Here is an 18877-nt window from a genome sequence, read left to right as displayed (position 1 = left end):
GTATTGTTGAATAAAGTTATTTTTGTTTTTTTTTGTGCACAAAAAGTATTCGTCGTAGCACGTAAAATTACAATTGAACCACTGATGTCATATGGACCATTTTAACAATGTCCTTACTATGTTTCTGTGCCCTGACCATGGTAGGATCCTTGCTGTTTATGGAGGGTCAGAAAGCTCTTGGATTTCAACAAAAATATCTTCATTTTTGTTCCGAAGTTAACTAAAGGACTTGCGGGTTTGGAACGAGGGTGAGTAACTAATGACAGAATTTAACCCTTTAACCGCGTCGCTACTTGTAGTTAGCTACACAAACACTGGTTAAGGTTAAAGATTTTCATTAAGACTAAGTTTTTGTAGAATTAGCTATTCGCAGACCTGTTTTCTTGTCTTCAATGTCACTCTCAGGAACATCACCATTAAAATTGACGAAACGTCGTTAGAGAAGATTGCGTCACAATGTCATTTACATATGCAGTTAACTCAAACGTTTTATTATTGTTAATAATGATACTAAATGCTTAGTGTATTATCAATATTAATGCATTTACATATTTAATTTAAACATTGTAAAAAATGTATATAGTTGTTTTGACCATTTAGCTGTTTCCACGGTTTTATGAATGTAATAAAACAGTAAGCCACAGTGGTTTACTGTATTACTTCATTATCACATAATCTAATGGATTTTTTTTTTTTTTTTGGCATTTCATTGTCACCATACTCAGTTTTATCAAGCAAATCCAACCTTACTTGCTGTTCACAATGAAGGGTTGCAACTTATTCCCCCTAGAAGAATTTTTGTTGATAGTATTCTTGCAAAATTCTGCATATATAAAGACACAATAAACTAGATGAACTTTTTTTATAGTTCAGAAAAGTTATATATATATATATATATATATATACACTCTTAAAAATAAAGGTTCTTTATTCGCATCAATGATTCTATGGAGAACCTTAAACATCCGTTGAACCTTTCAGAAAAAGTTCTTTAGATTTTTAAAATGTTCTTTAAAATGGTTCATTTGGGAACTGTTCACTGAAAGGTTCTTTGAAGAACCTTTTTTTCTAAGAGTGTATTGAGGGGTTGTAGTAAAACATTGTTTTTCAGTGTGATACCTCGTGTAGGATTCAGGCAGTTAGTAACTTATTTTTAACAATACAAAATTGCATTTACATGGTTGACATCTGATATTGGCTGAGCTTATAACATTATTTATTAGTTTTTGGTCATAGACGTTAAGCACAGGTGCTGTAGAAGGTGACTTTCTGACTGAGTTCTTGCAGTACATCTCTGGCCTCATTCTCCAGCCCATCCAGCTCCTGAGCTTTCTCCACTAGAACATGCTGATTTGCCACAAATGATCTCTCCAGCTCTAAAAGAGTTAAAAAGGAAGATAAGTGAGGAATTATAGCTAAATCTATAATCAAATATTCAAGTCTGTGAGCAGTTTATACCTCTTAGTCTTTGTAGTTTGTTTGTGGCATCTATTAATAGATCTTTTGCCTCCTGACGTAGTTGTTCAGCCTTCTGATGTGCATCAATCACACCTGCTGCCTTTTGATCTATCAGACCACTGGCCAGTTGGTACTTAGGTTGCACGAGTGTGTCAATCTCCTAAAATACACACAAACAAAAAAAATCTAAGATTACGAGAATAAAGTGGAAATATTCAGAGAATAAAGTCGAAATACTATTAGAAAAAAAAGTCAAAATATTTTGAGGAAAGTCAAAATATTTCAAGAAAAGTCTAAATATGTTGAAAATAATGTCGAAATTACGAGAACACAGTTGAAATATTTTGAAAATAAAGTCGCAATTAACCCTTAAAGACCTAGAACATTTTTGGGGCACCTGAGGCACCTGTATATTTCTTTGTTTCTTCAGACCTATTCTAGCAGTCAGCATCAATTGTCATATATCATTATAAACATAAGAACTTGAACTTTATGTCTAGCTAATTTAAAATTACAAATTTCCTTTTGTTTTCTCTAAAAATTAGTGAATTTCCAGAATTTTAGGAAAAAACGCTACCAACAATTGGGTGTTTTTTACTGTGTACTCAAACAAAAACTTCTGAAGTTTGGATTTTTTTCTTTAAAAATTTGTATTTAGGTGTTTTACACTTCCAAATAAAATTTTGTTTATATATAACATTCCCCAAGCAAGTTATAGCCAATTATTACAATATTATTTAGGCGCTTTTCAGTGAAAAACAGGCCCATTTCGTTTATTGACAATATAGACCTGTCCAAAAACGTTTCAGGAGTAAAGTCATCGCAGAAACAGTGTTAAATAATAGCAAAACACAGTAAAAATAATTTACTTTTTCAGATAAATATATTCTTAATCCAAAAGATGAACAATAAACACAAATAGTGTAGAAAGTAGCACAAGAAAAATTGCACAAATTGTCTTGTGCAACAAAAAAATAAACAATCCAAATTATTCACAAACTACACACAAAATGAGAGAGAAATATACAGAGTGCAACCGAAAAAATAGTACAAATAATCTTTAAAAACTATATAATAGTCACATAATATAACAACCAAATAGATGGATCTGCTGGCTGTAGTCTGCGTCCGGATCTAGGACATCGCCTAGTGACCGAAAACCCACATTCCAGTGCTTTATCCGATATCTACTGCTGTTTCATCCTTGTTTTTGGTTTGTTTTACGTCAAAGGGCTCTGTCGTGAGTATTTCTGTACATTTTCAAAGAATGCTGTCATGCAAATGTGTTATTTTGCGTTTGTTTTCATGCACGCAAGACGCACTTTGCTTTCACTTTGCCTCTGTTCAGATCTGCAAAGAAACATACTAATTGGTGGTTCAAAAGACCAAAACCTATGTTTATTGGTTGAATAGATGACAGTTTGAACCAATCGGGGCACAGGGGTGGGACTAAGCATCAACAATCGTTCCTGTTTGGCTCAGAGGACCAAAACGTATTGATTTCATCTGACGAATCAGTGCTGAGGAAATGTGATGACGTAATCACGCTTACCACGGAGCCTCTGAATATCCAAATGAGACAAATGCGATATCACTGAAAAGAGTAGACTCTGTACTTTACGAGACTTTTTAAAGCATTCAAATTGGATTAGCGGTTCAAAAGTTATTAAACATTTAAGAACAATAGTTATTTTTAGCCGCCGGCGGCTGTCTCGGTCTTTGAGGGTTAAGAGAATGAAGTCGAAATGTTTTGAGAATAAAGTTAAAATGTTTCGAGAATATACTCAAATGTTTAGAGAACAGATTTGAAATGTTTCAAGAATAAAGTCGAAATATTTCTAAAATAAAGTCTAAATAGGAGAATAAAGTCAAAATGTTTCAAGAATAAAGTCAAAATTACGAGAATAAAGTTGAAATTATGAGAATAAAGTCTAGATGTTTGGAGAATAGAGCCGAAATGTTTTAAGAATAAAGTGTAAATGTTTCGAGAATAAAGTTGAAAGTTTTTAGAATAAAGTTTAAATGTTTCAAGAATAAAGTTGAAATGTTTCAAGAATAAAGTCAAATTTATGAGAATAAAGTCGAAATTACGAAAATAAAATTGAAATTATGAGAATAAAGTCTACATGTTTCGAGAATAAAGCCGAAATGTTTTAAGAAGAAGGTGTAAATGTTTCGGGCATAAAGTTGAAATGTTTCAAAAATAAAGTTGAAAATACGAGAATAAAGTAAAAAAAATTTAAGAATAAAGTCGAAATGTTTCAAGAATAAAGTCAAAATTACGAGAATAATGTTGAAATTATGAGAATGGAATTTCGAGAATAAAGCTGAAATGTTTTAAGAATGAAGTGTAAATGTTTCAAAATAAAGTTGAAATTATGAGAAGAAAAGTCTAAATATTTAGAAAATAAAGTCAAAATAACGAGAATAAAGTCAAAATGTTTCGAAAATAAAGTCGAAATTACGTGAACAAAGTTGAAATATTTAGAAAATAAAGTAAAAATAACGAGAATAAAGTCAAAATTAAGAGAATAAAGTGTAAATGTTTCGAGAATAAAGTCAAAAATCCGAGAATAAAGTTGAAATTATGAGAATAAAGTCTACATGTTTCGAGAATAAAGTCAAAATGTTTCAAAAATAGTAGAAATTCTACTAGAATAAAATTATAAAATACAATAATGAGATATTCATTTCATTAAATTAGGCTATACTGTTTTTTTCCTATGCCTTCTGATGTTCCTTCACTTTTATATCTTGCTATATACTTAAAATAAAGAGGAAAACACATTTGCATTTCGTGATAAAATGGACAAAATTTGAAAGCTGTAAAGCTGTTAACAACCCCACTTCTGCTCGGACACAACAGTATTCAAATAAATTTCAGTGGCCTGGAAACTCCCAGTGCTCTCAATCCGGGCCTTTGTATGTGCAATATAGGCTTTACTCTTAAAATATTATAACTTTAATTTCTACGATTTAAATTCTTAAAACATTTAGACTTCATTCTCAACTTATTTCAACTTTATTCTCGTAGTATTTTGACTTTATTCTTAGTATATTTCGACTTTATTCTTGTAGTATTTTGACTTATTTAGTCATATTTAGACTTTTTTTTCGTAATTTCGACTTTATTCTCGAAATATGACTTTAATCTCGTAATCTTAGATTAATAAAAAAAAATTTAACGTGGCACTAAAAAGTGTATAAGAGTGTCCCTAATTTAAAAATAATAAATTAATAAATAAAAAAAGAATTAACAAGTTAAAAAAGTAAAAAAAAAAAAAAAAAACTGCTGTATTCATATACTATTCAAGAAAAATTTAATGCCTGTGGTTAATGAATGTATTTTTGACTATATTAACAGAACATCACTGTTAGAAGTCAGTTACCCGATCGGCGTGCTCAATTTCTTCTTTGATGTACTCAGTTTGTTTCTGAGTTAGATCTGCACTGCTGGACGTTTCAACAGTTTTCTGTTGGAGTTTTTCAACCTCTCTTTCAAGATCCAGAAATCTTCCTGTGCTGCTACTCAGTTTGAACTCAGTCGCTTCAGTTTTTGACTGTACCTGTAGACACACATTTTATTAAAATACTTTATTAAAAAAAAAGATTGTTTATAGGACACAGGGATTTTAAAGGTATATGTACTCACATCAGTGATTTGTTGTTTTGCTTGGTTCATGTCACTCTCAACCTCTTTCAGTTTTTCATTGGCAGCTTTTTGAGCGCTCTCAGTATCCTCTAGAGTTTTCTCCACCTCATCAGTGGTTTGTTGAAGTGCTGTAGCTCTCTCACTGTGGTATACACACAAAGCACACACAGTTATGTAATAAAGGAAGGTGTTTTTATGTTGCAGGAGTTGTAAAATCGATTAATCATGGTTAATCGCATGCAAAATAAAAGTTTTGTGTATTGTGTATATTTATATACAGTGCCTTTTTTACACCATAATTTACTACATACACCATAATGACAAAGCAGAAAACAGATTTGTGACAACTTTGCAAATTTATTCAAATGAAAAAACTTAAATAAGTACATTGCATAACTATTTATAACCTTAATTTCCTGAACACTTTCCTAGATCTGTGCCTTGATGTAATCCTGTCTCTGAGCTCTACAGGCAGTTCTTTTGACATCAGGGCTTGGTTTTGGCTCTGATATGCATTTTCAGCTGTTAGACCTTTAATTTAGTGGTGTGTGCCTTTCCAAATCATACTCATTCAAATGAATTTACCACAAGCTAACTCCACTCAAAGTGTAGTAACATCTACAAGCAATATGAATGCTCCTGAACTAAATTTTAGGTGTCTTAGAAAGGGTATAAATACTTATGCAATGGAATCATTTCAGTTTTTTATTTCTAATAAATTTGCTTTGCCAGTTTTTGCTTTGTCATTATGGTGTGGAGATTTATGTGGAAAAAAAGTTATATGAAGCACTTTAATTATGCAACATAAAATGTAAACAAAACATCAAGAGGTATGAATACTTTCGCAAGGCACTGTATAAATAGACACACATGCATGTATAAATTTATTAAACTGACATTATATATTGTATTTGTTTTTATTAAAACCAGAGGTAACATAGGTAGATATCAACATAGTTAGCGGGGCCTTTAAAGGCCTTTGTCTTGGATAAAGGGGGGCCTTGGAGTCAAAAAGGTTGAATCTTGTATCCAGTTGGACATTGCTAGTGGACAAATCATAAAAGGATATTTTGAAAGTTTAATGTCTGAAAGTGACAGTCTGTGTGATTACTCACTTGGCAGCCTGTGCTTCTTGCAGGAGTCTCTCTGCAGTGCGCGCATTCTCTGCAGTATCGGTCAGAATGTCGTCCACCTGGGTCAGTCTGGCCACATGTTGGCGTATCTCTGTGGTCACGTTCTTTAGTGCACCGGGCGACACTGGCAAACTCAGTTTCATCACCTCATTTGCTACTTCCTCTATACGCTTTGGATCAGTTTCATCTACACAAACAAACAGATTCAAGTTTCTAACATCAGTATTTAGATTTCCACTGTATTTTCCACTGTATATATCTGGTTTCTAGCAAGTGTTTACTATATGTGACAATTCATACTTGTGAGGAAGTCTCGTATTTGCTGAATGAGGTCTCTGAGCTCTTCATTGGTCTGTTCAACTCGTGCTTTGCTTTGATTGGCTCTTAGTAACACATCCTGAGCATTGAGTTTGGCCTCATCCGCACGTCCTCGAGCATCTGACACCTACAAGAAACACACATGCATGTTCTTATAAACATACTTATTGAAGTCTTGTTATTATCAAAGTTGAAAACAGTTGTGCTGCTTAATATTTTTCTGAGTACTTTGAATCTTTTCTAAAAGTTCTAAAGAACGTTTACAATGTAAAAGTATTTTCTCTTTTGATCAATTTATTATGTAATTAAATAAAAGTATTAATTTCTTGCAACAAAAAAAAGGAATTTCAGGGGATTTAATAAATAAAGTAGTGCTGTCAAATCGATTAATCATGATTAATCGCATCCAAAATAAGAGTATGAGTAAATGTAAATATTCCTTAAATATATACACAGTACACACACATATTATATAAACAAAAACTTTAATTTCGGATTAATCACGATTAATCGATTTGACAGCACTTAAATTAAGTTATAATTAATACTATTGTGAATACCTACCATCTTGTTTAGCTTGTCTACTTCTTTTAAAGCATGCAGGACATCTTGGTCTAAGTTTTTAGCTTTGTTCAAAGCCTCCTGGGATCGTGTCTCAATAGTCTCACATTCTTCCCCACCACACTGGGACGTGCCATCCTCGCTCTCACATCCCAGACCACCACAGTCACCGCAACCATCTAGACCTGATGCCCCTCCACACACCTACAAACACATTTACAAATCTGATATTATAACTCATGAAAACATAGGTTAGATACATTTAAATAATAAGCGTATTGTTTCAATTTTGATTAGTATTTCTCAAAAGTACTCAGGCTCCTTTTGTGCCCAATAAAGTTCCTTCAATAATGAGTGTAGATCAGTGTCATTACAGATAACGAAAACAAAATAATAGGATTAAAAACTTTACAATTAGAAAAAATATAAATTCTGCCTTTGGAGCTAAGTACTAAAATAATGAAAACATACATTTCAGTGGACTTAATAAATTAAGTAGCATGTCAAATCGATTAATCATGATTAATCGCATCCAAAATAAAAATATGTGTAAATGTAAATTTCTTTAATGTATACATGTATGTGTGTATTTATATATACATATAAATAAACACAATACACACACATATATTACAAACTGTTATTTTGGATGTGATTAATCACAATTAATCAATTTTATAGCATTAAAATTAAGTTTTAAAATAAGATTAAAGCATCAATGTTTAATGAATCCTAGTCATGTAGATAACCCACTAACTAACTGATCTAAAAAAAAAAAAAAAGTAGTTTAATTACCTGACGGCTTAGTCGTGACAGGTCTGCGGAGTCCAGTTCAGATCCAATTTTCTCCAGCCTCTGTATATGCAGCTGATGTTTCAGGTTAAATTCATTCTCTGTGCTGCCTAGTTTGGCCTCTGCAGCTTTCCGTATCTGGGCAGACCCTTTAACCAAACTTCCTGGGTCGGAGACGGCATGATTGACACGAAACTCTGCCTGGCCAGATTGTCTGTAGTACTCTTTGATGCTGTCGGTCGCACCTACAGGAGATGATCACCACACACTTCAGATACACCATGTGTGTGTTCAATTTAAACCTGTATTTAAAATATTGTGCTCTGCTCACCTCTGGGATCTGAATGTTTGATGTTCACAACCTGCTGCTGTTTGTCAGAGCAGATCTCCTGTAGATTTTGGGCTTCCTCAGTCAGGCTTTTTAAGTTCTCCACAGCCTGCTGATGGTCAGCAGATACCTTCTCCAAATTTTTTTCAGATCGGTCCATAGACTTTCCCACGACTGATGCTGTCTCACTAAGATCAGGAGAAAGAACCTTAAAGGATTAGTCCACTTTCAGAATAAAAATGTTTTGATAATTTACTCACCCCCATGTCATCCAAGATGTTCATGTCTTTATTTCTGCAGTCACAATGAAATTTAGTAGTAGATCCCAGCTGAGGAATAAAGGTCTTATCTAGCGAAACAATCGGTTATTTTCGAAAAAATAAATAATATTTATTAGGGCTGTCCCCGAATAGTCGAAGATTCGATGCATCGATATGCGGAGCCTGATTCGACCACCGATCTCACAGTCGAATCTTCGCGGGTGAAACGAGCATCATACCATTTTGGCAATATGGGGGAGCTCAATGTCAAATTGCACACAGAACTACTGATTTTGTACGGTTATATTAAGCTACATACAGCCTTTGATTATGATAATGCAGTAAAAACAAAAGTGAAAAGAAAGAAGTGTTCAATAAATAGGTAATAAATAATAAATTTGGAGGAGCCTTTTTTGAATGGTTTTCTGTTGGCACTGGCAGTGAGCGTTCTGCGCTCTGTTTATGCGCCCCCGCGGTGCCTCGCGTTTTCGCCGCCTGCTGCGCCTCGCATTTTTGCAGGAGCGCTCTGAGCGCCTGAAGTTCAAAAAAAAAAAAAAAAAATCAACTCTGAGCGGAAAAACGCCCAACGTCATTCACGTTCTTTTCCATTGTCCAATCGAATGAATGGAGACGCGGGTCTTCTGTTGTGATGGCGAAAGTTTACCGTCGCTTAAGTCCGGAGACTGCAAGAAATGGAGGAGAAACATTTGGTGTCTATCGTGGGTAATCAGGAGCTGTATTATTTAGGGTTTCTGCTAATATGACAGTTTACTTAACAGCAAAAAACTAAGATTTTAGAGCGTTCGCGCTATAATCCTTTGATTTGACTGACAGGACAGCTGTTTTGGTCGTTGCTTAGCAAAAAAGGCAGTGCTGTGCGCCTCGCGTTTTTAGAACTAAAAGACGCGTTCTGTGTTTTTATTTAAACCTAAATAAGTTCGTCTGTCAGTTGGAAGGCAGTTTTGGTCGCTTTATTAAAAGTTGTTGCTGTGTGCAGTGTGTAAAATAAAATAAAAATTGTTTTACCCTCCTGCTGACTATAATGTCGTGCATCTTTCAACCCATTCACACATACACACATAGGCCTAGATGATTCGACTATCGGTCGACTATAGAAAGATTCGAAAATTCTGATTCGACTATGAAAATTCATAGTCGGGGACAGCCCTAATATTTATATACTTTCTCCTTCAACTTCAAAATTGTCAGACACCGCCAGCGGAAGTACCGACCCAGTGTTTACAAAGTGAACGTGCAAAGAAAGTCAGATGCCTTTTAAAAAAAATGGTAAAAAAGCGATGTTGGACAATTTTAAAGTTGGAGGAGAAAAAGAGATTGGAGTTCTTTGACCTACCCTCACTGTTTTGAACCGGAGTTCGCAGATAACACATGCACATCGCAGAGCTAGCACAAGCATAGATTTTATTTTTTTTGTAATGAAAATAACCAATCGCTAGATAAGACCTTTAATTCTCAGCTGGGATTGTGTAGAGCCCTTTGAAGCTACACTGAAACTGCATTTTTAACCTTCAATCCTTTGAGTACCATTGAAGTCCACTATGTGGAGAAAAATCCTGGAATGTTTTCCTCAAAAAAACATAATTTCCTTTTGACTGAAGAAAGAAAGACATGAACATCTTATTTGGAAGTGGACTTTTGCTTTAAGTGTCAAAACATGAACAGTTAAAAAAGAACTGTGAATGAATGTGATTTTTACTTCTGGAATTTGACTGTGGCAATAACAAACATCATGTGACCCTGGACCACAAAACCAGTCACAAGGGCCAATTTTTTTTTTTAAATTGAGATTTATAAATCACCCGAAAGCTGAATATATAAGCTTTCCATTGATGGTTTGTTAGGTTCAGACAATATTTGGCCAAGATACAACTATTTGAAAATCTGGAATCTGAGGGTGCAAAAAAATCTAAATATTGAGAAAATCGCCTTTAAATTTGTCCAAATTAAGTTCTTAATGCATATTACTAATCTCAAATTATGTTTCATATATTTACAATAGGAAATTTACAAAATATCTTCATGGAACATGATCTTTACTGAATATCCTAATGATTTTTAGCATAAGAAAAATCAATAATTTTGACTTATACAGTGTATTTTTGGATATCGCTACAAATATATCCATGCTACTTATGACTGGTTTTGTGGTCCAGGGTCACATATGGGTTTGGAATGACATGACGGTGAATTATGTTTAAATGTTATTTAGTTTTAAAGTACTATTGCTTTAAAGGGCCATGAACTGCCTTTTTAATTATTTTGTACTGTTCTCTGAGGTTCACATCAGATTTTTTACATCAAAAAAACATAATAATGTAGAAGTTCTCATCAGAGAATTGCCGGATTGTAGACTCAAAAGTAAACACCCACTGCTTTAATTGGCTAACAGTTGTGTATGTTTTGACAGCCTACATTCCTCATAGATGGACGCTGCTGTGATTTAGGTCAAAAAATACATATCAAACGAACCGTAATAACAGACAAAGCAATAGTGACCACGTAATAACAGTTACCCAAATTACTGTTGAATTCAATATAGCTGCCACAGCATAGTCTTTGAGTTTCAATCTTTCTGAAAGTCCTGCATCAAATTGTTCCTTGTTTGTAAATGAATCCGAACATGAAGTGAACAAAAGACCAAGTTCTTATTGATGAACTTAAAAATAATGTTCATCTGCTTTTTCCCAATGTTGGGATCTAAAGGAAGGCAATGCAAGGACTGTTTTTTTCACAACTTGGCACAATACAGCATCTTGTTGTATTTGGAGCCATCTTTAACATTTGGTTTCTGCGTAGACCTGTCTCTCATTCTTTACACCACGTGTGTGAATCCGTGGGTGGGGCTAAACCACATTATTACATCATAGAGCGGCACATTCCAGAACCTGTCGTTTTGGCAGATTGGCTTCAATATAAATTGTTTCTAGACTAAAGAGAAAGTTTTGAGTTCTGAAACATACAGGATGTTTTTATAGTACAATGACCTCTTACATGTCAAAATATCAAGGGAATTTTGGTTTTTGGTTCTTTAAAGGTGAGAGGAGAGTGTATGTGTGTGAATGTGTAATACACACTTGGCTTGCTGCAGCATCCTCTGCATGTGTGTGAGCGTTTGCTGAACCTTGTCATCTTCTAGAATCTGTCTAAGCTGTTTGGTGTCATCATCCAGACTTGATATGATGCCTTTATAGGGCGTAGCCACGCCAGTCTCTTTCATTTCCTCCACCGTATCCACCAGTCTCTGTGTGTGATTGGTCAGCTCTCCCACATTAACATCCCATTCACGGAAACACTTATGACAGGCCTCGCAGTCAGGAAAGGTCCCAACGTAGCCACGCCCACACGAGTCACATCTCCGCCCGGCCACGCCCTCTACGCACACACACTCGCCAGTCATCTTATTACACTGCTGAGTGGCAATGCCTCGTGGGTCACAGTCGCATGCTGGAACACAAACATGCACAAATGATTTAAAAAAATTAAATGATGCCAAAATTCTTCATGTGATTTAAAATCTTGGATACGAGTGCTGGAAGGAACTGTGAATTCTTGTATGCGTGTGTGCGCTGGAATGTGTGAGAACACATCTGCGTATTACCACGCATGATATACTATGTGAAGAAACTGGGAAAATATGTGTTTGGGAGAATCTCCTTAAGACAGTGTCTGGATCATACACTGTATTGCCAAAAGTATTGGGACACCCCGTTCTAATGAACAGGTTTGACTACTGTAGTAATTTCCATGGGTACAAATTTTTAAGCATATAATGATATTCTATTATATAATGATGTTCTTCTAATTTGATAGCAATAGCTTTGACAGAACCCTTTTCTATTCTAACATTGCCTCTGACTGTGTTTAAGGCAAGGGTCAAAAAGAAATTATTGAATCAGTCAGTGTGGAATAACTTGACTGGTCTGCATAAAGAAAAGTCCTAATCCCAGCTGAACATCTCTGGAGTGACTTTAAATGCAGACTTTGATTCAAAAACACCAATGACACCAACTATGGGTACAGCCATTTCTGACACTTCCAAAACGGTTGCAACAGAGATGGAAATACAATTTTTACAAGTTTTTGGCTCAAGGTCTGCATTTAAAGTCACACCAGAGGTGTTCAGCTGAGATTAGGACTTTGCTTTCTGCAGACCAGTCAAGTTCTTCCACACTGACTGAATCAATCATTTCTTTTTGAACCTTGCTTTATACACAAAGGCATTGCCATGTTAGAATTGAAGAGGGTCCTGTCAAAGCTGTTGCTGTAAAATTAGAAGCACATAACCCCCTAGAATATCATTATATGCTTAAACATAAAGATTAATACTCATGGAAATGACTAAATTAATCAAACCTGTTCATTAGAAGGGGGTGTCCCAATACTTTTGGCAATATAGTGTATTTAACCCCAAAATATATATGAAAAAATGCATAAATTAAACCTATTGTTAGTACCATTATTTTTAATTATTAGTACCAACATCTTGCAAAAATTGCCGTTTTGTTTTTCTTCTATTTTTTTGTGTAAATATGTGACCCTGGACCACAAAACCAGTCATAAGGGTCAACTTCTTTTTAAGATTTATACATCTGAAAAACTGAATAAATAAGCTTTCCATTGATCCATGGTTTGTTAGGATACGACAATATTTGGCTGAGATACAACTTATTGAAAATCTAAAATCTGAGGGTGCACAAAAATCAAAATATTGAGAAAATCGCCTTTAAAGTTGTCCAAATTCAGTTCTTAGCAATGCTTATTACTAATCAAAAATGTTTTGATATATTTATGTTTACAAAATATCTTCATGGAACATGATCTTTATTTAATATCCTAATGATTTTTGGCATAAAATAAAAATCGATAATTTTGACCCATACAATGTATTGTTGGCTAATACTACAAATATACCCATGATACTTAAGACTGGTTTTGTGGTTCAATGTTACATATTATTTTCCTCTTGTCATTGGCTTAAAATGTGACATTGTTTTTGGTTCATAACATTCCTTTAGAATATTATGGAAACTTTCTAACAGTTTTTTGGCATTAAGAGAGCTTGTGTACCTCCACTGCAATTTCCTCCTCTTTATTTTATTTGCTCTTGACTTTGAAACATAAACACAACATTTTAGCTGTATATCAGGTTTACAATCTTTCTTGAAAAAAAGAACACTGTTTAAAGGTGTTTATTCAACCAAATCGAACATCGTGCTTGTAAACGCAGACATTATCCCCGAACCATTATAATACACTTGAATTGTAAGATGTTTTGCATTAGTGCTTGCTTAAGTGTGCCAGAAAGATAAAAAGCAGGAAAAGAGAGCAGGAAAGATATTGTTTGTTTGGTTATAGTTCAACAAGAATACTCATACACACTTATGCTTAAAGTAACAGCAGACCCTTATTTAAATAAATTCTGGATCTTTTGGACTCTATCTGTAGAATATCAGAGAGAACAGAATAAATCACACTGACTCAAATAAACACATATGCATATACTTTTCAACCAGTTTAAACATTCTGGGAACTTGTACGCTGTGAGCATGTATTTGTTTGTAGCATCCCAGTCTCACAAGGGAAACTTTGTTAGCATCCTATACGGAAACATTGTCCGCTAACATTTGAACTTTGTATCGGAGAAATCCATTATGACTTCAGATGCCATGTTGTATTTGAGTAACACATGAGAATTTCTCACATAAACAGAACCAAATGACCTGCACCTGAAAATTAACTGCTGGCAAAGATTTTGGAGATTTCTCTGAAATAAGGTCGAAGCATGATTAAGACTTTCCGAATTTTGACAATATGAGGTAAAATGTAGAAAAAATTGGAGGTGGTAAATTGCTTTTTCCTTGAGAGTGTGTTAGGTTGTAATTGTATGTGGTTAAAGTTTTCAATGCTGTGTTTACACTGACCAATGTTTCAGTTTTTTTAGCACATATCAGACATATCTTTTATGTGCAGTTATTTTTGTCATTGCTTCATAACAAATTGGTTCAGTCTGGTCTGAAATCTTCACTTGATGTTCAGGTCATGTATTTTTGATATATTTTTTTTAATAGTGGGTGCAGGACACTATAGTTTATTTATGTAAGTGAGGATAACAAAATAAACTAAACTGTGACATATTATATATTATAATGCAACCTTTTTACACCACAGACTGAACCAAATTAAGCATTATTGATTGTAATCTAAAGTGAACAGAGTTCTTGACATATTTTATTACCATGTTCTAAACTATAGTGAATAAAGTGATAATGTGAGAAATGTTGAGGGTGTCTGAATAAATTTTGGTTTGACTGTACACCACAAATGTTTCAATGACGCAGTGCAAACTCACCATGGCACTGGATCTCAGGATTGCCCCAGAACAGTTCCCTGCACTCCTCACATGTCCTACCTCCAAAACCAGGCTGACAGGAACACTGACCAGTCAGCTGATAAACATGCATAAACACAAAAATAGTGATTATTTTGTGATTCTCTGATTTATTAAATTTAGATGTACAGTGAGGAAAAAAATGATTTTGCTGATTTTGTACATTTGCCCACTGACCACGAAATGATCAGTCTGTAATTCTAATGGTAGGTTTTTTGAACAGTGAGAGATAGAATAACAACAAAAAATCCAGAAAAACACATTTATAACCAAAAAGTTATAAATTGATTTGCATTTTAATGAGTGAAATAAGAATTTGACCCCTTTGCAAAACATGACCCTTGTTGGCAATCACAGAGGTCAGACGTTCCTTGTAGTTGGCAACCAGGTTTGGACACATCTCAGGATAGATTGTGTCCCACTCCTCCCAGTCCACAGATCTTCTCCAAGTCATTAAGGTTTCGAGACTGACATTTGGCAACTCAAACCTTTAGCTCCCTCCACAGATGTTCTATGGGATTAAGGGCTGGAGACCGGCTAGGCCACTTCAGGAGCTTAATGTGCTTCTTCTTGAGCCACTCCTTTGTTGCCTTGGCTGTCTTGTTTTGGGTCATTGTCATACTGGAATACCCATCCACGACCCATTTTCAATGCCCTAGCTTGCTTCAATGCCCTGGCCCTGTAGGTACATGGCCCCGTCCATTGTCCCTTTGATGCAGTGCAGTTGTCCTTTCCCCTAAGCAGAAAAACACCCCCAAAGCATAATGTTTCCACCTCCATGTTTGATGGTGAGGATGGTGTTCTTGGGGTCATAGGCAGCATTCCTCCTCCTCCAGTTGAGTTGATGCCAAAGAGCACGATTTTGGTCTCATCTGACCACAACACTTTCACCCAGTTCTCCTCTGAATCATTCAGATGTTCACTGGTAAACTTCAGACTTTATTTTGTCCCTGACATCCTTGGACAGCTCTTTGGTCCTGGCCATGGTGGAGAGTTTGGAATCTGATTGATTGCTTCTGCGGACAGATGTCTTTTATACAGGTAACAAGATGAGATTAGGAGCACTCCCTTTTTGAGAGTGCTCCTAATCTCAGTTTGTTACCTGTATAAAAGACACCCGGGAGCCAGATATCTTGCTTTTTTGAAATGCATTTTTCTGGATTTTGTTGCTGTCATTTTGTCTCTCACTGTTAAATACTATTAAAATTATGGACTGATCATCTCTTTGTCAGATGGTAAATGTACAACATCAGCAGGGGGTCAAAAAATATTTTTAATACATTTTTTTAAATTCATACCAGGTCACAGGAGGATGTGTAAGAATGTTCAGGGTGACACTGGCAAGGTTGGCATCCTTTGCCACTGTTGATGTTCCATGTGTTGGGGGCACAGCGGTCACAGTGCTGACCCACCACGCCGGTCAGACATGGGCACTGCCCACTAACCCTGTCACACTCACACAGGCCATCAACACAACTCTGCCTGGAAGTTCCCACAAGATGACACATACATCCTAAAGACAATATGATACAAAAAGGCCTTACAATAGCAAAAGGATGCATGAAGGATAAAACTAAAATATGTTGCTCAGAAGTTGCTCTTTCATAGCTCACTCCAAAATAAAGATTCTGCCAAAATTTCTGTGGTGGAAAACAAAGAATGGTATTTTGAAAAGTCAGTTGTTGTTTTGGACCCCACTGGCTTTCATTAGATGGACAGTTGAAACATTCTTCAAAATATCGTCTTTTGTGTTCCACCAGAAAAAAATGCAAGATGTAGAAAAGGACAAGGAGAGTAAAACTAAAAGAGCATTGAAGAATCTTTTGAAATTTTAACAAAATAAACATGCACACCTAAATAAAGTTTAGACTGTATACTCACTCCTGCAGTTCTGAGTACGGGCGTCTCCATAATAACCACGGCTGCAGTATTGGCACGCATTACCAGAGGTGTGAAACAGGCATTTTAGACAGGCACCAGAGCGGGCGTCACATGAGTCAGGATCCTGCATATTAATATTACCGTTACACTGACACGGATTGCACCGCCCTCCTGGTACCTGAGGGTTCCCATAGTAGCCAGAGGCACATTCCTCACACTTAGGTCCTATAGGATGGAACAGGAGTAAAATTTGTTTTATTCACGTTTTAAGATTTAGTTTGTATTCTGTTCATTTCTCTGACTGTTGTATTTACCTTTGTAGCCTGAGTTGCACACACAGACCATTTGGAGAGAACTGGGATTTTGGTAACAGCTCTCAGCAAACTGCATTCCACTTCCAGGTCCGTTAGGACACATACAAGGGCGACACGACTCCCTGGAGCCCAGAAGTGTGTTACGGTGATAACCACTTTCGCACCTGGTACAGAGGGTTTCAAGAAATACAAGTGTCTTTATGAAGTATTCCATGTAGTTCAAACGGTAGAGCATCACACTAGCAACCCCAAGGTCAAGGTTCAATTCTAAAGGAATGCATGAACCAATAAAAATGCATACCTTTAGTCCAATGTAAGTTGATTTGGATAAAGGATGCATAAATACCAAGTTCTGTCTTGAAACTCTAGATGGTGCAGGCTGATGGGTCGTTAATGCAAACTGATGATATTCACAGAGTTAAACTACTTGGCACAAGCGGATTGGTACATGTTGCATATGCTGCCAATGAGCTTGCTGCTTTACATTTAAATGACTGGTTAGCATTCACTAGAGCATTTCGCAGTGCACTTTTAGAGTTCCTCTAAAAACCCTTCACCTCCCCAACTCCACCTGTATAGATCACAGGTTATTATATACCGTATGCTGCTTGTGCAGCAGTATGTCTTACATACTCACAGCACTGTATCAGCATATGTATCGGTAGTTCCTATACTTGCTTTGCTTTGCAGCAGCAAAAATCTATAACATCGGTCCACTGAGTCCATAGACTGAGCTGCACCATATGGTCCACTGAGCCCAGAGGCTGGGCTGCACCATGGAGCCCACTGAGCCCAAAGACTGAGCAGCACTATGTAGCTCACTGAGCCCAGACATGCAGCTGCACCACACGGCCTAGGACAAGGGTTCCCAAACTTGATTCTGGAGGGCCGGTGTCTTGCAGTGTTTAGCTCCAACCCCAATTGGACACACCTGAGCCAGCTAATCAAGCTCTTAATAGGCATGCTAGAAACTTCTAGACAGGTGTGATTTACTAACAATGCACACATTAAAGAGCACAGACGCAGCCAGATCATTTCCATAATGACCAGCGCAATCTACCAAGAGCAGTGCAAATTACCGCCTTGCTTTAAGACATGTTTTTTTTTGGGGTGTTAAATAATGGCGCAAATACCAGTAATTTGACGTGCGCGAACGTTAGTAAATCACGTTGCCTGATTTATTTTAATACTCTCCTCCCATAAAATTTGCGTCTGAAAGAGAAACTCTTATGAATGCATATACAATAAGGTCAGGTGCCTTTTCAGCGCTAATTCTTTACTGTGCATCTTTAGTAAATCCTGACAGTACTATTTTAACACCAAAAGACGGTTTGCACTGGTGCAAGCTGTTAGTAAATCTGGTCCTAAGGTAGTTTATAATTGGTTGTGCCTCGCTAATCAACTCACCATAACATTTTCATGTTGTATACTTTATTTTTTGGTACCACAATTAAGGGTTAAAGCCACAATTGGTTCTTACTCTGTTCTAGAGCAGGTTTTTATAATCAAAGGGTAAAATCTGGTCTTTACCGTGGGTTTAAAAAGATGTGAAAGGAGTAGTTCACTTTCAGAACAAAAATTTACAGATATGTCTTTCTTTCTTCAGTCATAAAGAAATTATGTTTTTTGAGGAAAACATTTCAGGATTTCTCTCCATATAATGGACTTCTATGGTGCCCCCGAGTTTGAACTTCCAAAAAGCAGTTTAAATGCAGCTTCAAAGGGCTCTAAATGATCCCAGCCGAGGAAGAAGGGTCTTCTCTAGCGAAAC

General features: G+C 35.9%; 1 protein-coding gene across 1 annotated transcript in view; it reads right to left on the bottom strand.

Moving 5' to 3' along the window:
• Positions 1-470: 470 nt before the first annotated feature.
• lamb1b (laminin, beta 1b) overlaps positions 471-18877 on the bottom strand; it is a 40005-nt gene continuing 21598 nt past the window's right edge. Inside the window, exons 20-33 of the mRNA XM_073838929.1 lie at positions 17107-17270; positions 16793-17017; positions 16210-16424; positions 14873-14969; positions 11598-11967; positions 8246-8430; positions 7918-8159; positions 7126-7326; positions 6544-6688; positions 6226-6430; positions 5111-5252; positions 4848-5024; positions 1459-1618; positions 471-1376 (exon numbers count right to left, since the gene is read on the bottom strand). Coding sequence (XP_073695030.1) covers positions 1240-1376; positions 1459-1618; positions 4848-5024; positions 5111-5252; positions 6226-6430; positions 6544-6688; positions 7126-7326; positions 7918-8159; positions 8246-8430; positions 11598-11967; positions 14873-14969; positions 16210-16424; positions 16793-17017; positions 17107-17270 — 2665 coding nt within the window. The 3' untranslated portion in view covers positions 471-1239. The remainder of the gene's footprint in view (positions 1377-1458; positions 1619-4847; positions 5025-5110; positions 5253-6225; positions 6431-6543; positions 6689-7125; positions 7327-7917; positions 8160-8245; positions 8431-11597; positions 11968-14872; positions 14970-16209; positions 16425-16792; positions 17018-17106; positions 17271-18877) is intronic.

This window comes from Garra rufa, chromosome 4, assembly GCF_049309525.1.
Source record: "Garra rufa chromosome 4, GarRuf1.0, whole genome shotgun sequence".
NCBI classification, from domain to species: Eukaryota; Metazoa; Chordata; class Actinopteri; order Cypriniformes; family Cyprinidae; genus Garra; species Garra rufa.
The sequence above is the reverse complement of the archived record's forward strand: the minus strand, read 5'-3'. Positions and strand labels throughout refer to the sequence as shown.